Below are 22782 nucleotides of genomic sequence, written 5' to 3' on the forward strand. Positions count from 1 at the left end.
ACTGAGCTCCTGCACCAGGCGCAATTCACCTTCTGGACCTCAGGGAACTGACGGCCGGTCAGTCCGTCTCCGAATTGGTCCCCACCCGGCTTCCGGTGCCGCCGGAAGCGGTTCTTCCCCGAACTGAGAGATCCCATTCCGGAATAGTCGTCCTTGCCGCCGGGACCCGGGTGTCTGGTTCCCAGGGGTGGGGTGGGCGGCGCCCAGCGTGGGAGGCGCTAGTTCAATCTGTATCCTCTTCACGGGGTCAGTGCGTCGGTAATCTCTTCTACAGTTTATTTCTGCTCTTCTGGGGCTGTGAGCGCCTACCCTCCGAGGAACGTTAAGCCCGGAAATGAGGGAGAAAGGATAGGTTCCTATAAGACACATACAAGGAAAAAAAATACCAGGGAACGTGGGCCTGACTAGTCAGGCATTGCATGGTTTGAAAATTTTTGCAGCACACCGGTTGAAAATCGCTGAGCTCTTGTGCTGGAGGTGGTGAAAAGGGAAAGGACTTGAGAGGCAATTGTGCTGGATTAGCTGTGGGGTGGCTGGGCGGTGGTGGTGGCGGGGAGTGGAGGTGGGTTTAGGGGAGGGATTCATGCCTTGCATAAGTGATGGATGGTAGTTCAATCCCAAAGAGATTTCTAGGTAGGCAATGTGCTGGATGCACTGCCAATTTTATCTATTTTCATTCTTTTGTAGCTGCCACGGAGATCCTACCCGTGGTTAATGTTTTCCTACTTTGGGACCTAATTTACATTGCTTAGGTACAATCAGATTCCAACGATTCTTTCCTTGCTTACTTTCTGGTCACCATGATTGGATTTGGATATTTATTCTTCAAAGTCTTAAAATATTTAAGGACAATCACTCGGGATATGCCCTATGTTCCAAAGGGTGATCTTGCTATTGATTACTTTCTACTTTCATTCTTAGAGGAAAAGCTAATGAAAAAAAAAGATTTCACAGACGAATAAATAACAAAAGTTAACTTTCAGAAAGGGTAAAGTGAAAATCATAATTAAAAAACTGAGAAGTCTTCAAAGGTTAGGGATTGCCCCCCAACTCTCTCCCTGATGGTTCGCAAACTCAGGGAGTTTCCCAGAGGACAAGCAGAAACCGAAGAGGCAGGCCGGTCCATATGGGAAGGTGACAGGTGTACTAAGCCGGGGAACTTACTCAGGCGGCTTGTCTTGGGTGGCTGCAAGACAAGACCTCCATCCAGATAGTTCACACAGAGGCCATAGCATGGCTCCGTCGCCTACTGTCCGGATGGTCTCCATACATTACTCTTTCAAGGTTGCTTCCCTCAGGTGGCAGCCTTCAACATCAAATTGTCATGTTCCCTGATCTTTCCTCCGTGCAGGTGCAGAAAGTCTGCGTCCTGGGATGCTTTCAGGAACGCGCGGGGCGGGGCGCAGGTAGACGGCGCCGCCCACCCCGGAAGGCACCGCCCACCCGGAAGGCACCGCCCACCCCCGGAAGTCGCCGGCACTGGGCTCCCAGAGGCCGCCCCGTTTCCCCGTAGGCGCCCTCCTCCACTTCCAGCGATGCCAGGCACTTCCTCCCCGCCTGTCGCTCCCGCCGGCCACGACAGCAGCATGGCCGGTGCTGAGTTGCGGGCAGCGCTCGAGCGGAGGCTCGACGCCCTCGCCATCCGCACGGAGGTCGTGGAGCACCCGGAGGTGAGAAGCCGCCGCCGGGACAGCCGGGCGGGCGCCGCTGCAGCGTCTTCCGGGCCGGGCCGGGCCGCAGAAGCCACGGGTGCCGGGGTAGTGAGTGTGTCCCAGAAACGTCCATTTTAGGCATTCCCCAGATTCTAGGACGGAGAGGACCCGACTGCATCAAAGGCCTCTGGATTTGGGGTTATGATGCCATATCGAGGACTAGTGCCACATGTTGAGAACTTGTGCGTTGTAAACTGTTGTGAGATGCTGCTCAGTTTGTCCACTTTATGTGAAAAGTCACCACGCAGAAAACTGTCTCTGCAGTAGCTACGATGCATCATGCACACCAGCAGGGCACCAGGGTTAGAAAGTTTGGTATTTTTAACGTGGTTTAATGTATATGAAGATTTGCAAATATTTCACAGAACCAGTTGTAACTTGAGAGCTGTGGGTACATAACGTTTTTTTTACCCAAAGCTTCATTAACAGCTAATGGTAATAGCTAAATACGGTAATCTCCAAAGGGTGGAGAAATCCATTAGAAGTCTTCTCAACTTTATAAATTTAACATCAAAACTATCATTTTCTCGGATCCTCTTCCCTCCCATATAGTCCGCATACGCTCCTTCTTGACCTGAGCATACTGCCAGCTTTCTGATGTTCTCTATTAGTCCAGGGTCTAACAGAGACCCTGTCCCCACCCTCCCCCTCCCTGTGGCTATGTACTTTGGATTGGAGGTTGTCACCAGATGTGGATGTAATGGGAGGGTAAGGAATCTGTGCTTATAAACTTTCAATTTAAAGAAAACAAAGTATTTTAAGAATGTGAGGGCTTGGTCAGTCAGCACACTCGAATAGAGAACTGACCTAAGATAAATTATTTGAGGTCCTGATATGAGTAATTGAGCTGGTAAAGACTTGTATTTCATAATGGGTGAAATCCAGAGCACTGAGTACTTCCTAAACTTGCTGTGTGTTTTTCCCCCCCTAACGTTGCTGTTTTCACCCCGCAAGCAAAACATAACTGTGTATATATGCAGTGTGTGTATACATGCATGTTATTTTTAAATTTCTCATGTGTCACCTTACAGGTGTTTACTGTTGAAGAAATGATGCCTCACGTCCAGCATTTGAAAGGAGCACATAGCAAGAACTTATTTCTTAAAGACAAAAAGAAAAAAGGCTATTGGCTGGTGACAGTTCTTCATGACAGACAAGTTAACTTAAATGACCTTGCCAAGCAGTTAGATGTCGGGAGTGGAAACCTGCGGTTTGCCGATGAAGCAGCCATGCTAGAAAAGCTGAAGGTTGGCTCTGGCTGTGCCACACCCTTGGCACTCTTCTGTGATGACGGAGATGTGAAATTTGTCCTGGATTCTGCTTTTTTGGAAGGTGGGCATGAAAAGGTATACTTTCATCCAATGACCAACACTGCAACCATGGGGTTGAGCCCTGAAGACTTTCTTACATTTGTGAAGAAGACAGGACATGATCCCATAATACTGCATTTTGATAAAAACTAATTGGACTACTGTTTAGAATATATGTACATATGAAAGCTGTTTTTCTTATTTCTAATTTGTAAGAAACATTAAAAATATTTAGCACCTTGGTTTGGTGACTACTTAAGTCACTTTAGGAGGGATATTTCATCTTAAAGCTGTTTTTAAAAAGATATATTGAGGTAGTGTTAGCTCAGATCCCTCTCCTCTCCCCACTCTTCATTCCCCATGACTCATTACAGAAATGCCCTCAAAAGTTAAGAATAAACCGAAACCGGTTTGGCTCAGTGGATAGAGTATTGGCCTGCGGACTGAAGGGTCCCAGGTTTGATTCCGGTCAAGGGCATATACCTTGGTTGTGGGCACATCCCCAATGGGGGGTGTGCAGGAGGCAGCTGATCTTTCTAACTCCATGTTTTGCTCATTGATGTTTCTAACTCTCTGTCCCTCTCCTTTCCTCTCTGTAAAAAATCAATAAAATGTTTTTAAAAAAATTAAGAATTAACACCAAACCAAGATTAACATATCTTTGTTATTTATTGTAATTGAAAAAACAGCATATATAAAATTATGCATATGATAGTGCACATACAGGGAAAAGAGAGGAATTTAAGTTTATTGCTGATAATGGTTCTCTTTGGGGAATGAGGAATAAGGCAAACTGCCCAGCAAGATAATTAAAACAAACAGGACAAGAGCTAAACATTTGTGTTACTGGGTATTTGTTTTTAAAAGTGTTTTTTCTTGCCCTTCCTGGGTTGGCTCAGTGGATAGAGCATAAGCCTGTGGACTAAACTGCACTTGATTGGATTCCAGTCGAGGGCACATGCCTGGATTGTGGGCTCTATCCCCAGTAGGGGGCGTGCAAGAGGTAGCAGATCAACGATTCTCAACAGTGATGTTTTTATGCCTCTTCCTCTCCCTCTCTGAAATCAGTAACATATTTTAAAAAATAGAAGTGGTTTTTCTTCAGGGAAAAAAATAAGATAATTATATATTTTTTAAAGTATCTCTTTAGAAAAGTTTCATCTAGAAAAACTCAAAATAGGGATGGAAAATGTACTCATTTATACCATTGAAATTCAAAAATGCAGTAGAATATACACAGGCCATTGGAAGGATTTATTTAGTCTTTGTTCAAAGGTTAGAAATGTGAATATGAACAAGTTTCTTCTGTCTTCTGGAATATATTGAATTTTACTCATCACCTTTTCAGTTATGGTATATGAAAAGTGTAAAATGCCAGGATTATATATTGTCACTTGTTACATAGAAGGTATTTTAAAAATAGAGGAAAATTGACATTTTTTTCACCTCACTTAAAACCTTTCATCAGTTGAGGGTCTGGCATTGTCTAGACTACAGAAACAGTTTATAGGTCTTGTCACAAGAATTCTCATTTTCCTCTAAGTATGACCACTCAAAAAATAATTTCCCCTTGGTAGAGATACTGTATTTAATATATACTAATTTGTGTTACTGAAAGGCAAAGTACAAGTAAAAACGTGTCATTTATTGTTATACCAGAGGCCCAGTGCACAGATTTGTGCACCGATAGGGTCCCTCAGCCTGGCCTGTAACCTCTCATAATCTGGGACCCCTCAGGGGATGTCGGAGAGCTGGTTTTGGCCTGATCCCTGCAGGCCAGGCTGAGAAACCCCACGGTGCACAGTGCACCAGGCTTCTAATATGCTTACAAGATCTTTAATTTCTTCCCACCCTGCCCCACTCCCTCCGAGATTCATCAGTCTGTTCCATGTTTCCATGCCTGTGTGTTGATGTCTGCCCCCTGGTGGTCAGTGTGCATCATACTGATGGTTGAACAGTTGCTTAGACTTTTCTATATGTAGATGATTAGAAGCTATAAGTCTATGGCAGAATTTTTATAAAATATAGAACAGATTTGAGATGTGGAATTAATAATAAACACTTCATAAATGATAACTTTATCCTGATTTGCCATGTTAGTTTTTACCTACTGTATCTCTAAGAGTAAGTTTTAGGTTGCTTTGCATATTAAATGAAGATTTAATGAATAGATCCAAAGACCTTAGATAAGTGGTCTAATTGCCCTTCCCCACCTATGACGGGAACAGTTCCAGAAAGAATGACCTGCTCAAGGACACAAGGCTGGTTGCCATCTCTAACATTCTGCTTCCAATGGCTATGAGTGAAGATGAGATACTGATTTGTACAATCTATGGTTTATTGATTTTTTATTTTAGAAATATTGATTTGTTGTTCCACTTATTTATGCATTTATTGGTTGGTTCTTGTATGTGCCCTGTCCAGGGACAGAAGAGAACCATAACCAACAAACTGAGCAACCCAGCTAGGGCTGAAAAATCTCTTAATGTATTTAAACCTATTTTGGAATTGACAACTGATACTCTTTTCTCTTTCTCCCAAAACCTCTAAACCCCATCCCAAAATGATTAGGACACAATCATCTAAATAAGGTTATGAGTTATGTGAAAATTGGTTTTTCAGGGCAAAGGGAAAGGAAAGAATACTTGGCTAAATCATATTTTACAAATTTTAAATGATTACTAACCATTTGTTATAAAAACCACCTTTGCTTTATTTTTTATATCAGTTTGATAAGCAAATGTTAAGCCAACCTAATTTTTTTAAAAAAGTTAAAAACTAAAATAATAAAGTGATGTTTTTAAAAAAGATAAACAATGGTGTCATTATAAACTGGATTTCTGTGGCTGATATTAGGTACTGCCAAACATTTTGCTGTTCAACTTCAGATCCCTCAGTAGCATTACTCTGAAAGGAAATGTTACAGCTTTTATATTATTTGATTTGGTATTTAATAACATTTTTAAGTACAATGGCAAACATCAAAAGAGAAACCTTAGTAGAAAAGAAAAAGACAATTTATAACCAGGTTTTGTTAATGGGTGTTATAAGTGCAACTTTATAAGCATTCCGTTTAAGGCATTTTCATTGTCCAAATATTTCAACATGTACATCAAGTTTGATATTATAAAATGGGCTCCTTTTGTATTATTCATTCAAGACTTTAAAAAAAAATCTCAGGACTAAGTATAGCAAAAAATAAAAATAAAAAATGATCACTTTTCTCCTAAGTAACTTAAAATACAAGTCATTTAGCATACATTATTCCGCACTGTAATCCAGATTTGGTACAATGTCTTTTTCACTTTCTGACATAAACTGTTAAGACAGTGCAGGCTGTAATACTTCATTTGTGAGGTGGCTGCAATTCTGTAATGTGCACAGTGATTTTTAAGTAGGCTCTTACCATGCCTTGCATGAAAGGTGCTACATACAAACCTGTTTTGTGAACTCTTTGGTAACCACCAGTTCAAAAACTTGGACCAAAATTTCCACATGGCCAGATCTGAAGCACTGTATTGGAGTTCTAGGCCAAAACTCTTACCCTGTATATTAAATTCTTCGGTGTTTTTTTGGGGTGGGGTCAGGTGCGGGGGTTAGGTGTCGATTTAGAATAAAACCAGATAATTAAAAGCATGTCAGGCTCCAGTAAAAAGGCCCCAGTTAGTTTCTAGTTAGCCACACTATTTTGTTTAAGGAAAAGAGTGACTTCCTACTAAGTTTGCTTCCAATGATGCCTTTTGGAGAAAGTAAAATATTCGTGTGGTTATTATTTAGTCCTTTCTTGAATTGTTATGAAAAGGGGGATGAATATAATTGAGACTATTCTTACTTTTGCAGTTTCAAGTGTTCCCTTGGTTGGTGCTTTAACCGGACTTTCTCACAGCCAGCCTACGCAGATTCAGTACTTTACAGGCTGCCTTAGTGTTTCCTACTTGAAGGGATAATGTGCTGCTTATGTGAGCAGCTCTCTGTTTTAGGACATCTGTAACCTGGAGAGGCCAAGCTGTGATATCAGTCACCCCCATTGGGCCACCTCCTACTCATTAATTTTGATTTTCAGTAAGTGTCCGGGGATGTGTCCTACTTGTGCAAATTAGAAGCTAGTTAATATAAACTAAATTACTCACTGTATTTTAGCTAAAACATAATTTCTATATTTATTTTCCATTTATCCACCTAAAAATGAGTTTACATTTTTTACATGTAAGTGTCTCCAGACTGCCATGATGCCCAATGAGCAATTTGATACTTGAATCTAGGGAGTCATGATGGAGAGAGATCTTTCAAAGTCTAGAGAATACGTTTTAAATATGTCTGTTGTGTAATAACTATATTTTAGTAAGAATCCTTTGTATTTACACTACACAGCACCTTTCAGCCAAGACTTTAAAAGTGATTTAACTTTACAGCCCTATTTGGTGGCAAGGCCTAAGTTAAATAGTGGCTAAGTTAACCAAGTTTGCTAATTTCCCATTTAGTTTCTGGTCAACTATACATTCTGTCTTTTCATTAATGGTCTTTCTGAAAGTAGACTCTGATCACAACATAGCTACTGGCCTACCCTCTCCAAAAAAGATAAATATACACGAGAGAGAAAAAGGTGGAGGAGGGAGAAAAGGAAGAGAGAGGGAGGGAGGGAGAGCAAAACAACACATTTCTCATGACATCTAGGTTAGTTATAAACACACAGTTCACATAAACTACACACAAGAATATGAATTATTCCAAAAAGATTTTTAGAGCTGGTAATGAAAGCATAAGAAGTACACTGTTAAAATAAAAAAAAATCAATATCTTCCTCACTTAAGACCTTTAAGATTATTCTGATATTTATGTTAAATAATGAATTTGCATTAACAGGTATCAATGCATTTTTTTGATTTTGTAAGAAAATAAAACTGTGATATAAAATTGGAACTACAAAAAGAACTGATGTTTCCCTGGGTTAAATTAATTAAATCTACTTTTTTGTGCTTCTTTCAAATGTTTAAGGTAACAAATGCATACAAATATTTCAAAAGTACCAATAAAGTTACCAACTTTAATATTATAAAGGACAAAACCAGAAAAATTCTTATTAAGTGATAATCTTAAGAATAAGTGAGTTCCTGGCAAAATGCAGATCATAGTAAGTTATTTACATTATATTTGCCATAGAAAACTTAAGCAACAGTCAACTCTCAAGTTAAAAAAACAAACATACATAACCCAATACTAAAGAGGGGAAATGAGTTAAAATACAACTTTATCTTGGGAATGCCATTTACTGGAAAACCACCTTACTTAAAAGTTTCAGGAAAACACTCTTTACTTAATTTGAATGCTTAGTGTTGCTTATTGGGGAATATGGGGAGATTAATATCACTGTAAGTTTTTTATAACTCCTATCTCATTATGGATTTTTCAGATTGATCGTATAAACCGAATTTCTTGTTCAGTGCACCAAAATAATTGGCTTAAAAAAAATACCAATACATGCAGTCTGCTAACCAAATAAGATTCTGGCATGCCAAAACCAAGGTTCTCTGTATCTTGATATATAGTACATTCCACAACATACTACAGCATTTGATTTAGATTACACAACTAAATATAAATCACTAGATTTTTTGCTAATTCTTAGCAGAAGCATTAAGCAAACATGAATCAATTCATAAACAAATGATGAAAGAAGTAGGTTGTTCTTGGAGTACTTCTTGAAACCTCAAAACACTTGGTCCTTAGCGAGAGAACATCCTTTATTCAGTAGATCTTAATAGTACAATGTATAGTGAGTCCTAAAACCTTCTAAAAATTTTGGCAGTTGACTCCAGTAGTGCTCCTTGATTCAAGGAAGGAATGAAGGTTTGTGTTTCTTGCCTGCTCTAGTCACGCAGAATTGTATAAAGTCTCCTTAAAGATTTAAAAAAGTGATTTCTATAGTTGGGTGTCTTGTTACTTCAGAAATAAAGGCTTCATACTGAGAAAATGAAGGACACTTTTCTCTCTGTATTTAGTTGAAAGGTAGAAAGAAGAAAGAAAATATAAGAAAAGCTTAAAGATAAGAGATATAAAATACAGAGCAGCCACTACAAGAACAGCATGCACCAGATATTTCTATAGGAATGAGAGTGACAGTAAGTCAGAGACATGTTTTCCTTAAATGGCATTTAGTTTACCCTCAATTACCAAGAACACTGTGGCAAAGTTGTACTCCTACCACAAAAAAGAAAAAGAGAAAAAAAAGACTTCACACTGAAACAGGAATTTCTAAGACATTACTCACTACTAAGATTAAATTTAAATTGAGGGAAAAAATAATTCTTTAAAGGTTTGCTTCCTGTGTGACAGGCAAAAAACAATGGCAATCAAATCATCTTGCTTTACTAGTAAACAGGACAGAAGTCATGAATCAATTAAGCAAGCAATATTTACATCTGTTAATGCAATGTGCACTTGTTTTTATACTTAATGCTGTTAGTTTGTATAAATGAGACTGATCTCATTTACATTTTGAGTAAGAAACTCACCACTTGGCCCACATGTCATGTAGTGGGTAATAGAATTAGGAGCTTTGTGGCTCCCTAGACCTGCTTTTTGAATTTCTGCTTTCTTGTACTTTGTCCACATCTGCAGGAAAAAAGCATTTCATGTTATTTAATCAAAAGTTAAACATAATACAATTCATGAAGATAAGAAACTAAAGAGTTCTCATTGAACAGGGCAAGGAGAAGGAATCTAACTCGGGGAAATCCTTTCATCTGATAGACATCTCATTACTTCAAGACTGGTTTTCATATTTAAAAGCTAGAAATAATATGCCTCCTAGTGTCAAAAAGTACTTATTATGTTTATGTACTAAATGGTCATGTATAGTTGTAAAATAAAAAGTAATCTTGCGTGCAGTGGCAGAAACATCTACAATGAAATATTTGTATTACTTACTAAGAAAACCTGGGCTTAAGGCATATTTTGTAGGCAAATGATATACCTTGTTACACTGTAATAGCTAAAATTGTTTTGGTTAAAGGGGACCCAATACGTAACAGTGTTAATTTTCAATGTCACACAATATTGGCATAATTTCTAGAAGCCTAGGAATAGAAACTATGCAGTTTCATCTAAAATTAGGGTATCTGAATCTCACATCGTTTTTCAAATAATCTTTTGTGAAGTCATAGGATTTTTATGGATGTCTTAGAAGAAAAACATGTAGCTGCTCAATTGAGTCAGTGTTTTAATTTTATCTTTAAAAATGTATTTAATTGGGGGCATCTTTCTAAGATTTCACTTATATTAATATAGTGTTCTGAGAGACTTTTATGACTCCACAGTTTATGATAGTTTCTGGAGGAAATCTAATCTGTATTCTTAGACAATCATCAAGATACATAGACGTGGTATGTATCTGTCTCACATGCACAGTGTGAATCTTCTTTTTGAAAATGTGCTGTATATATAACTATAGCCATTTGGGTTGTAAATCTTTACTGTAAAAGTAATTTTTTAAAATAATCAGTTTTTAATATAATAGCACATGATTTCTCAATGTATGAAATTTAAAATTTAATGTTTTAAATTAAAAATATATGGCCAGATTTATAATATTTAAAAAGTTGAGAAATAAAACTTGACTCAATGTGGAAAAGAAATAATAATTTTTATATTTGCATGATATATGTCCTCCATCTAATCTCACCTGCATTTGCCATTAATTTTTATTACTAGGCTATGAAAAAATAAAAGAAGACATACCAAAAACATCTGAAATGTTAGAATTGAGTATAAAACAAATGACAATAAAATAGATGGATTTATTCACAAAGAAAATATATTAGGTGGTACTAAAAATATAAAAATTTCCTGATTGATTACCTGCTCTAGCACTACTTTTAATATGAGCTGGCTATAAGAAAAGTAGTATGGTCAAAAGTGTAAGTAGAAGGGGCCTTGGTTCAATTAATAACAATAATTAACAACATGTAGTAAATAATAATTTCCTTCCTCTTTAGAAAATTACATTTCAAAGCATTCCTTTCAGCTGTCAGGCTGTTATTAACAGAAATAGTTAGGCTAAATCAAAATGGCAAAAACATTCCAGAGACAGAGTGAAGATATACTCCTCCAGGGATGAGTGAGAGTTATGAGTTTTTATTTTTGTTTTATTCTGGGAGATTCAAGAATAGCTGATTCTGCTTTTAAAGGACCACAGCAAGAGACAATTTTAAAGTTTATGACACCAGAGTCAAAGTTAGCAAATACTTTCGCTATTTTATATGGTTATTTTTTAGTTACAAATCATATTTATTCTTAAATTTGTTCTACTAAAAGTACACCTATTAATTTAAGTGTGGTTACAAATCCTAATATTTTATTTTAGCACAATGTACTCATTTTAGAAAACTTTTTTAGGAAAGACATACCATTTAATAATAAATTATAAAATTTTAGAAGTACCAATCTTTACCACTTTGTAAACTTGCTACCCTTTTTAACAGAAGTAAAAATGCAAATTTTCAACACTTTGTGTATGATTGTTTTATTTCTCTTTGACTCTATTAAAAAAAAAAACACTAGAAAAACTCTTAACTGATTCTAGGTAAAAATTAATCTCGAAGGAAGATGAAGAAAAGTGCAGAAAAGAAATAGAATACATAGAAAATGCTCCTTGTTACTGTAAAAGTCACATTTAAATTTGATGGGGTTTTTTAAGAATTACACTAAATTTATTAATATTAACAATGTTTTAAATCTGAACAATTTTATAAATATGGACAGTAGTTAATACTTGCTAAAGTATTGAGCTATTAACTATTTGAAAATAAAAAAGGACAGAAGGCATAATTAAATGGCAAAAGAAAAGGACTTTTTTTTTTTTTTTAACATATTTTCCTATACATGTGCAATATGTGGTGCACATTCTGGAAATAAAAGAAAAGGCCCATCCTTCATGGCTCAGTAGTTGAGCGTCGACCTATGAGCCAGGAGGGCATCGTTCGGTTCCAGATAAGGGCACATGCCCAGGTTGTGGACTTGATTAGGGGGGCATATTTCTATCTCTCTCTCCCTCTTCCTTCCTCTCTGAAATCAATTAAAAGAAATATATATTTTTAAAAGAAATATTTATTAGAAAAAGAGGAATAAGAAGGAGAGAGGGAGGAAATGAGCATTCTTTTTTGGAAGCAACAAAGTATGACTTGGGCCCTAGCTGGTTTTGCTCAGTGGATTGAGCATCAGCCTGCAATCTGATGGGACCTGTGTTCGATTCCAGTTGAGGGCACATGCCCAGGTTGCAGGCTCCATCCCCAGCAGGGGTCATGCAGGAGACAGCTAGCCAATGATTCTCTCTCATCGTTGTTGTTTCTATCTCTCCCTTTCCCCTTCCTCTCTGAAATCAATAAAATTTAAATTAAAAAAAAAAAAAAAAAAAAAAAACACCAAAAAGCAAAAACAAAGTATGACTTGGAAATGCTTTCTTGGTAAATACAGCATGCAACTGTCTTAACATGCTTCTAAAAGTAACAATCTCTTATCAGGCGGCAAGAAATGAGAGAGGATCATGTATTGTTAAGGTTTTTAAAGTCATGCAGAAAATGTACAATGCAATTAATATTTCATGCAGGCTTTGGTGTAGTCACACATTCACATTTATATACAAGCCATCATGTACAGCCAGACACTATGCCACGATTTGGGGGGGTGGGGGGGGAATATGAACCTTGCCAAATACTTTTCAACAGCAGCTCTTCAAGTCAGATTAGAGAAGCATAGTACATATCAAATGACATCAGGATTATACTGTGCAGTTTTGATCATACACAACCATATTCATACCAAACAGTCTGATTATCCTCAGAAACTAACAATGCAGCTTCTGTGTCATCAGGACAGAGGCATGCAGGAGTGGAAAGATTGCTGCTACCTACAGAAGACTGTGGGTTACAGTTACCTCGGATCTGATTATCAGAAAACTGTTCATTATCTTTCTGTGAAGCTTTATCCAAAGAGGCAGAAGCCTGGTCAGTTACTCTGGTGACTGGCCTGGGAGGTAACCCACTGATGTTACTAACTAACTCTGTATTCAGGGATAAAAATGGCTGAGATGGATGAGTAAATGACTCTATACTATCTTTAGCTGACACTGCAAGTGACTCATTAGACATATTCATGGTGGCAAAAGTTTGGTTTAGAAAATGTGGCCTTTCTGTTGAGTCTCTGGCCTGGGCATATAGAGACTCATGCTCATCTGTAACTAAATCAATTTGTGCACGAGAACATACGTAATATATTGGGCTGTGGCGTTTATGGGAAGACCACTGGTGTAAACGGTACTCACTAGATGCTGCAGTGATGTGGCTATCAGCAACAGCTGGTGATGAGTCAACTGACATAGGCAGTCTACTGTCCTTGGTCAGAAAATCATGGATGCTTGTCCTCCGAGTAGTCCCTTCCGCAGTAGAGATCACACTGCTGGCACGAGGTAAAGTGGCATAAGGATTACTATCTTTTGATTGTCGTGACAAAGAAGATTCTTTTACCAGTTTCATCTTTCCTTGAGTGCCTGGTGTAGGTTTTCCTGGAGAACTAACAGAGCAGGCATCTTCAGTCTTCTGAGGGCCAGGCCTCACAAACGGTTCCGGCTTAGTGGTCCGTCTATCATAGAAGTCTCCTGGGCTTTTTCCACTTACCGACCTGGCCAGGCCACAGCTAACGGGTTTGCTTTTTCCCAAAAAGTCAGAAGAGACAGACAAACTTTTCATTACTTCATCTAAAAGGTTATCTTGGCTTGAGGACTTTATCTGTTAAAAAAAACAAAGCAGATTAATGAATATCAGGTATGCTTTTACTTTCCTGATATATTAGACTGCATAATATAAAACTGCTAGTATTCTAAACACTCCTTTATTTAAAATAAAATGCTCTAAAGTCTGCTCTGGCTGGTATGTCTCAGTGGTAGAGCAGCTGCCTGTGCACTGAAGGGTCTCGGGTTCAATTCTGATCAAGGGCTCACAGAGCCCTCCCCACACTGTGCGGCATGTGTGGGAGGAAACCAATTGATGTGTCTTTCTCAAACAGATGTTTCTCTTCTTCCCTCCCCTTCCACTCTCTAAAAATCAATGGAAAAATACCATCGGGCATTAACAACAACAAAAAAGCTCTCAAGTTTAGTCACAGACATTTAACTTGTAATGCCCATCTAAATTAAGGTCATCTATAAAACTCACCTGTATTGAGGTAAGCTTGTTGCTTTCTTCCAAAAACTGTTGTAGAGTAACAACTTCACTTCCAGGGGAACCAGTTTTGATCTTGTGATGTGCTCGACTCTCAGTTTCAGGCACTTTGTGCTGGAGCGCTGGACTTGATCTGGTCTGTCTTTTCAAGTACTGGATTGGACTGCTACCACTACTGGACCAAGCCTCATGATCATGAAGCAAGCTAAATTCCCCACTGCTATGGCTTTGTGGTCTGCTCTGGATATTAACTGCACCTGCTTTCGGAGTACATGGTGTGTTAAGAGTTCAATAATAGAAATGAGATTAAAACTATATAAGTAATAAGATTTGTTGACTGGGTTCTTACACAGAGCCAAACTGACTTTCAAGCTTTACTCAGAAATGCTTAGTAACTATGTTTATCTTTTAAGTTTAACAACTGCCAGATTATTTTGTCTACCATAAAGATAGGGTACATCTGAAACAATTGTTGAAATTTAAATACAGGTTCAAATACAAGTTGACCCTGAATAACATGGGATTAGGGGTGCTAGCCCCTTCCACTTCCTCGTATTTTCAAGGGTCAACTGTAACTGTAAACCACCTCACAATTTGGAACAAAACATGACTATAGAAATTTTAAATTATTTCTGAATGTTAAAACCAAAAACTATTCTAAATGCTAAAAATTCTAATGCTTTGCCTTTCTTAAAGTTTTATCTATTAATCCTTAATAAATGACTTTAAAGGAAAAATTTTTTAATTAAATAGGCATATAAGGAAAGTCATGCTTTCCACTGTTGGTATGGTGGCCACTCAGTTGAGTAACTGTATAGAATGCAAATTACTAGTTCTGGAAAAAATCTATCTAAAGCTTACGCTATTCCTTAACAATGATAATTGATTTTGATCAAAAGCAAACTGATACAATATTGAGATAGAAAATGCAACTTTCCATGGTTTTCTAATCACAAAAGAGTAAAGTAGGTCATGAAAGTATGTGGCTCAAGTTCTGTAATAACTTTAGAGAAATAAGATTTTCTTAAATTTTCAAATACTTCTACTTTTTCCTACTGGCTATACAAAATGATTATAAAAATTCAAAAATCCCTCTTTTTTCCCAGATCCTAGCAAAAAAGTCATAGCATTAATGATAAAAAAACAAACAACAACAACAAAAAAAACCCCTAAAATGGAGACAAAGGATTTTATAATGCAAAGAGCAATGGAATAAATGCATTGACTCTAATTTGGCAATTCTGGAGTGTACAGAGTATTTTAATAAATGTTTATAATCCACTAAACAATTCCAGAATCTGAGTAGGCAGTATACCTTTAAGGAAAAAGATATTAGTCAAGGCTTCCAGACAGACATTACATAAAAGCCGTACCTGTATATTTAAAAACTAAGGGAAAACATTGAAATAATTCTTAGATGAGCTATATGCATCCACTTGGCTCTTGTTTCACATGTGTACACACACAATTGCCTTATCAAATTAAAAAATACATTTCCTATTTCATGGGATAAATTAAGTGTATGTAAAACTCTTTCTGTAATGTGAGTTCAATGTATAAGTATGAGAAAATTAAGGACAACCATGTTAATGAGAAAGATAAAACCTAAGTAAAATAAGACCTACAGATATTTTTGAAGTATAAATTATAAAATATTTTACCTGTGAAAGATAAAAAATGGAAACCAAAATAACTGCTCCTGTTTTTACATTTACATACATTGAAATATGTTAAAAGTATAAAATATTTCAAGAAACTATGTCCCAAACAGATGATTTAGATCTCACACTTTACTCTAGAAACTTCATCGATCTCCCTTTTAAATGTGGAAATGGATGGAACATATTAATAAATTTACCTACAGCATACCTTTAACTTCATGGAGTGAGGCGTTATTATTGCTATTGCTAGTGGATGTCCTGCCACTATCAAGGCTGGCTGGTCTCGAAGCTAAATGAAAAAATCAGGAGACAGTGTGATAAAACTTCCAGCTGATGACACTGAACTTTATATTTTGATCACAGAAAGCTTTGAGGAAGTAATCATGCATACTTGCACACATCGAGCATGCCCACTGATAGCTGAATTGTATACATTAGAGAGCAAAGACATTTCCACATAGTTTAGTAAGATAGGGCATATCTGAAACAATTGTTAAAATTCAAATAAAAGAAGATAAATTGCATATTTAGATTTGAATATGATTTCTAGAAGGATGGTAGGACTATTTTAAATTAATAGAGTGACATGCCAAAAAAGGTGCTAGTAATTATGTCACTTACAACAGATCAAAGAACCCTGCACATTGCAAAGATGCTACAAACAGGAGGAATATGAGCATCTGTAGTTAATGTTTTGTATCCCTATCCATAGAAGAGAAACAACCGAATAGTTAACATGGCCCTATCCTATTTCTTAAAATCCTGCTTTCATATGAAATTCCTTTTACATGTTATCCACTTATTGTTAATAATTTAGTTTGGTAAGATATGATTTTCCAGACAGAAATTTAAAAACCTGAAATGCTTGACATTGCAGAATATGGTTTCTTAAAAGTTTATATTTTCTTAAAGTAAATATTGTAAAAAGTATTCAGAACTTTAAACTTATAACAAAATGGCAACAAAATTACCTTTAAGCATTGTGCAGGAATACTTTATAAATGACCTGGACTAAAATAGAGACTATTTAGATGAAACAGTAACATTAAAAGGGGTAAAGAGAAGTATTAGATTTGAAGAAATGGCAGAGGTATGAGGTGCAGGTTAGATAAAACATGCTTGCTGGCAATGCACATTCAGATTCAATGCAACATTCTATAGTTAATTTGTATTATCTAAATAAAGTTCATATCTTACCATGAACTCTTGATCCTGTACTAGAATCATCACTAATACCATGTGGACTTATATCTTCAAAGGATGTAGCATCTACATAAAATATCAAAATAGATATTAAAGTATTTCTTAACAAAATAACAATAACAACAACAAAAAACACCAACTTTGCAAAATTTTATTTACTCAGAATATGGAAAAGTCTTTTTTAATTACATATAATACATCTCTGTTTAATATACTTTAGACGCAACCAAACACTGGAACTGGAGCAAGAAAAATAGCTCTGATGAGAGTTTACTCGTCAATGGAACAGTCTCCGTGACCCTGCAAAGCAAGAGCCTCGGTTGTTCTACATGTTTGTTTTTTTTCTCTGTTTGAAGTCCTAGTGTTTTCTTTTTCTTTTCTTTTTTTTAAGCTTCTATTAGTGGCTCCTTTTCTCAAACTTTACTTGCTTTGCTTTTTCTTTTCTTGTCAGTTCATTAGCTGTTTATTATCAAAAGCTTAGGAAAAAATTTAGTTATTTTATGTCTTAAATTTTTTAAAATGCTTTCAAAATTCCCTTAAATCAAAGCCAGATTGTTTTGATAATTATTTCCCTTTGCTACTGTCAAAAAGTACACATGGGAAAGTCAAATGAAAATTTCTGTTGCCAACAGTTCCACAACAGTGCAAATAGCAGACGGCCTATACCTTTATTATTAACCAACTGCTTGGATCTGAAGCCTGCAGAAGAGTTGACAGTTGAAAAGTTGATTGCTGTAGTGGAGAAGGCCATAGCTCCCAATTCTTTTCTCCTTTTACCCGTTGAAATATCATCCGGAACCTCCAGATTCTCAGTACTACCTGTCCACTGTCCTCCTGCTAGGACCATGGACTGCACCAGGTCATTCATGGCTGGGATGCAAATGAAAGCAAATGAATCAGCATGGTTAATGTTCTTGCTCTTGTTTCTCTTTTGTATTATAAATGACCTGGGGGTTTTTCCCTATGGATTAATGCAAGTGAAAATAAAAAACTGTAACCACAATGTCATTCAAATTATGACATGCATTCAGCTGAATGAAATGAACAGGCCAAAGGCTGATAAATTTCAGTAAATATTTTTATCCCATCTCCACCCCATTTAAAGATGGGAAAAGGAATTTTACTCTGTACAACTGCCATGCTTTTGCGCAGCGATGTGCAATATAATTAGAAGCCTTCATAATGTGGTTTTGTGGTGACAAAAATGGAATGAATAAAGGTATGATGGAGAGCAGTTCTTATACAGCATCATTACTGAAAATGATAGAGAGTCCTTGGTCAGAGCAGGTTACTGAAGAAATTACTCATTTTATCAATCAAACAAGTATACCATTAATAAAAACCTGAAAGAGATGGTAGTCAAAGTGACAGACATTTAATGTAATTATATAATTACCCATTCCACTTAGAAAAAAAAAAAAAAAAGGAAAACCAGAGTATTATTATATAAAGAATGACAAACATTTTTAAGGGTTACAGGCCATTTTATTTATTTATTTATTTAATCTAGTTCATTAAGGAAATAAATGTCTAATGCTAAACATTCTGTTATATTTTCTTTAAGTAAATTTCTTTGGGAAAAAAATCTCTATAATGGCATAAAATTAGGGTTTTATTTCTGCCAACTTTTAGAAAGCACTAGAAATTTACAAGTGTATTATTACATGTACAACTAAACAGATGCATGTATATGTATGGATCAGTGAACATACATATAATGCAAATTCAGTGCCAGTTTTGAAAAAAAAAATTCTTCCAGCTCCTTGTATTAGAGGAAGACTGCACTTTGTAAAATAAGAAAATTGGCACAGTCCAGAGAAAGGTTAGTGAAAATTAGTGATGGAAGCCAGTGTAGTCAACTGAAAGAAGCTGAACTGTCATAAAGTCTTACACATGGAACGACGGTAGCAGGCCTTCATTTTGTCTTTATCCTTCGGTCTGTTCCTCAAAAAGGGCAGTCTTTTCAGTGCAACCACTTTAATGTCAGAGCATGAGGAAAAACAGAAACAGAAAAATGAAACAGGAAAAAGGGAGAAGAACAGATGGGAGTTAAATGTTGAAATTAAGGACAGAAATGAATGTCTGAGTTTCAGCTTATGTTTGCTATATTAAAGTTATTATTCTCGTGCTGCTGAGTGATAATGAAATATGAAATAAGCACTCTGATACTTTAAAATATTTAAAACGGCACTGAAGACAATGATGAAGAACATATACTTTGAAAGCTTGGATTAGCTAAAGTCCTATAAATACAGGAACTGGTTAAAATTACTTTTGGAACAAGTTTTCTAGTTAAGTTGTAAATGTATACCTTTAAAATTAGGGCTCCTGGTGGGACATAGAATATACGTGATAAAAATGTACAAGGCTTCTCAATCCTCTATTTTCTTTAATTTTTTAAATTATAAGGCTTTATGGAAAAAGTAATTTAGGCAAAAACACTTAAGAGTATTTTAGTAATCTACATCACCAAAAACTAAACTGCCCATGGGATGTTTTAAACAATCTAAAGCTTTTAAAACTTTCCTTAAAATTTTTCAATACTTTCTTAAACTTTAATAAAGAAATAGCAAATTGCTTCTTGGTAATATGTAGTAGCACCATGGAAATATATATATTCTTTGAACAGGCTTTCAAAAGATGAAATGAGCAATTACATTAAACTTCATTTTACCAAAAAGTTGTCTGGGTAAAGAGAGAAAAAAGAGTATTCTGACAGTAGTAATAAGTGCTAGCACTAAGTCCTGATAAGGCTAAAAGATATGAAGGCATCGTAAAGCAAGCAAAAATGACCCCAAAAAAGTGTATATTACATTTTTAGGTATTTATTTTGAAGAGCTTTTTCGGTGAGATTATTAAAAAAATCAAAGAGAACACTGTGCAAAAAAAATTTGTGAATGAAAATGAGGGTTATAACTACAGGAGTCATTAGTACAAAAATAAAAATGTTCACTAGAGTCACCTTCTTAAACTACATTATACATACATATATATATATTATATATATATATTATATATATTATATATATTATATATACTTTTTAAAACATATTTTATTGATTTCAGAGAGGGATGGAGAGGGAGATAAAAACATTAATGATGAAACAGAATCATTGATCAACTGCCTCCTGCACACCCCCTACTGGGGATTAAGCCCACAACTGGGGTATGTGTCCTGACTGGGAATCGAATCATGACTTCCTGGTTTATGGGTTAATACTCAATCAATGAATTACACCTGGCTAAACTATATTTTAATAAGAGTTAAATACAAAAAGCCCTGGCTGGGTGGCTCAGTTGGTAGAGCGTCATCCTATACACCAAGAGGTTGAGAGATAGGAGAACAACCCTAGGTTGGGGCACATATGGGAGGCAACCAATTGATGTTTCTCTCTCTCTCTCTCTCTCTCACTCTCAAAATCAATTAAAACAAAACACATCGCCTGCCGGCATAGCTCAGTGGTTGAGCACTGACCTATGAACCAGGGGTTCATGGTTTGATTCCCGGTCAGGCACATGTCCTAGTTGCAGGCTCGATCCCTCATAGGAGCATGCAAGAGGCAGCAGATCAATGATTCTCTCTCATCATTGATGTTTCTCTCTCTCTACCTCTCTCCTTCCTTGCTGAAATAAATAAAATATATTAAAAACAAAAAAACAGCCGGGACCGGTTTGGCTCAATGGATAGAGCATCGGCTTGGGGACTGAAGGGCCCCGGGTTCGATTCCGGTCAAGGGCATGTACCTTAGTTGCGGGCATATCCCCAGTAGGGGGTGTGCAAGAGGCAGCTGATCAATGACTCTCTCTCACTGATGTTTTGAACTCTCTATCTCTCTCCCTTCCACTCTGTACAAAAATCAATAAAATATATTTAAAAATATAAATAAATAAATAAATAAATAAATAAACAAAAAAACATATCCTTGGGTAAGGTTTAAACTTTTTAAAAATACGTAAGTAAATACAAAAAATGTATTTATTTTGGAACTACAATTCAGGCACTAGTGAAACAACTTGCATAAAGACTTAAAACATTGCACACAGCCTTAATAACTGTGCTCTTTCTCAGGGTTTACCATTGTCTTGTAAATAATCAAAGTTCTTTGACACTCTTACAAGAATCATTCATTAAGGAGAATGCAATGTACATTCAGCTCTTTAACTTATATATTTGATTGTTATTAGGAATACGTAGTCATGATTCATTTAAGCTTTTAATTTGACCTATTTCTTTTCTAGTTTTGTATAGCACAATTACTTTCAATGATTAAAATAAATAAACTGAAAGCAATGTAAAAACGGACAATGTGAACATGCTGTCTTTACTTTCTTTTTCTGTTTCAACTGTTTTCCAAAGACTGCTTTACTGACAGACCCTCTTAAAAAAGAGAGGACCACAGAATTTCAAATTTGCCAGTGGTAGAATGTGATCTTTGTTATGGCAATTAGTTTTTAGATACACAACATTTCTCTCCTCCCCCCCGCCCCCCCAAAAAAAGCCATACTAAAATGAAAGGAACATTAGCATTGTTGGATTTTATGTTTATTTTAAAAATTCTAAAAATGAACAATTGTAGGAAAAGAGAATATTACTTCCTTTTGATTCTTATTTTCAAGGTATCAGCAGAGAGTATGAAAGAATGACGGGTAAGACAAAAATAAGTTTACAGTTGTTTGCATGGAAAATATACAATAAAAATAATAATACAGGAATAAACTCATACAACTGTAAACTTACTTTTGCCCTATCCTGTACTTAAAACAAACAAGATGGTCTCAGAAAAGACTGTCATGCCTTTCTTGTATGTAGGCTCTCATAGCTGAATTGAAATATCTTCATTTAATTAAAAAATTAAGTATATCTACTACCATTTCTCATTTAATAAAATGCCAGATTTTTATATCTAAAGATAGAGATAAAAGTAAATTACCTGGAAACATTTTAAAGAAAACTTGATGGTCTTTCCACAATACTCAGATGTTTCATGCAGATTTGGTGGACAAGACTAGGTAGTAAAAGACTCAGGCAATAAAATCCTTACGTGGGGACACAGAATTAAACAAATTCCTTGAGCCTACCATACAAATACACCCACATGTGTGTATGCATGAATATGTACATAAGTATGTACATGATTTGCTGCTTTATTATGGATTCTGATTCTTAGGTGCTACAGTTACATTCTAAAATATACCCTATAATAAATGTCTAGTCTCCTACATCTGAAAATACTGCCTTTTCAGAGATAATTCCCAAGGCCAAAACACTGTCTGAAGTTTTTTAAAAGTTACCCAAGTGGAGAATCTACCCCTAAGGGAAACAGCTGTTTTTGCCTGCTATCCACTTAAAAGAATAGTAATGAAATGTATATGTATATATATGAATCTATTTTTAAAACTTAATGACTCTGGTGATAGAGTGAGTGGACTCGAAGTATAGTGTTTATATATTTTATAAGAACACTGATAGTCAACTTCTTGGACATCTTCTAAGGGCCCAAGATTTGATTCTTTTCTCTTTCTCTTAAAATACACTTCTTTAGCCATTTACTTTGCCCTTGCTGTTTAGCTAAGCACACTAGTAATGAAACAAAAAGATTATGAATTATGTAGGGTTCGTTATGATGTGAACTTCTGTATTTGTAATTAAAAATATTAAACCAGCCCTAACTAGTTTGGCTCA

The 22782-nt window shown here is 36.1% G+C and overlaps 2 protein-coding genes across 9 annotated transcripts in view; one reads left to right on the forward strand and one right to left on the reverse strand.

Moving 5' to 3' along the window:
* The first annotated feature begins 1460 nt into the window (after positions 1-1460).
* LOC118717374 (prolyl-tRNA synthetase associated domain-containing protein 1) lies at positions 1461-3264 on the forward strand. The gene is made up of 2 exons (XM_036435359.2): positions 1461-1670; positions 2744-3264. Exons 1-2 carry the CDS (start codon positions 1536-1538, stop codon positions 3173-3175), a joined length of 567 nt encoding a protein of 188 aa, XP_036291252.1. The 5' UTR covers positions 1461-1535; the 3' UTR covers positions 3176-3264.
* A 1786-nt stretch (positions 3265-5050) lies between these two features.
* CCDC88A (coiled-coil domain containing 88A) overlaps positions 5051-22782 on the reverse strand; it is a 99385-nt gene continuing 81653 nt past the window's right edge. For 2 of the 8 annotated variants that reach the window (XM_036435349.2, XM_036435348.2), the window contains exons 26-33: positions 18991-19074; positions 17766-17969; positions 17094-17165; positions 16105-16185; positions 14230-14495; positions 13341-13803; positions 9535-9634; positions 5051-9011 (exon numbers count right to left, since the gene is read on the reverse strand). In XM_036435349.2, the coding sequence (XP_036291242.1) occupies positions 9570-9634; positions 13341-13803; positions 14230-14495; positions 16105-16185; positions 17094-17165; positions 17766-17969; positions 18991-19074 (1235 nt within the window). In that variant the 3' untranslated portion in view covers positions 5051-9011; positions 9535-9569. Of the gene's footprint in view, positions 9012-9534; positions 9635-12350; positions 13804-14229; positions 14496-16104; positions 16186-17093; positions 17166-17765; positions 17970-18990; positions 19075-22782 lie in introns of those variants that run through there. The other 6 variants (XM_036435344.2, XM_036435342.2, XM_036435350.2 and 3 more) reach the window with 5 other exon arrangements.

This window comes from Pipistrellus kuhlii, unplaced genomic scaffold, assembly GCF_014108245.1.
Source record: "Pipistrellus kuhlii isolate mPipKuh1 unplaced genomic scaffold, mPipKuh1.p scaffold_m20_p_13, whole genome shotgun sequence".
NCBI classification, from domain to species: domain Eukaryota; kingdom Metazoa; phylum Chordata; class Mammalia; order Chiroptera; family Vespertilionidae; genus Pipistrellus; species Pipistrellus kuhlii.

Bases quoted from the DNA above. Each gene is read 5' to 3' on its own strand.
- LOC118717374 (XM_036435359.2), top strand. From the start codon at position 1,536: ATGCCAGGCACTTCCTCCCCGCCTGTCGCTCCCGCCGGCCACGACAGC. The intron at 1,671-2,743 runs GTGAGAAGCCGC...GTCACCTTACAG, and splicing joins AGGTCGTGGAGCACCCGGAG to GTGTTTACTGTTGAAGAAAT.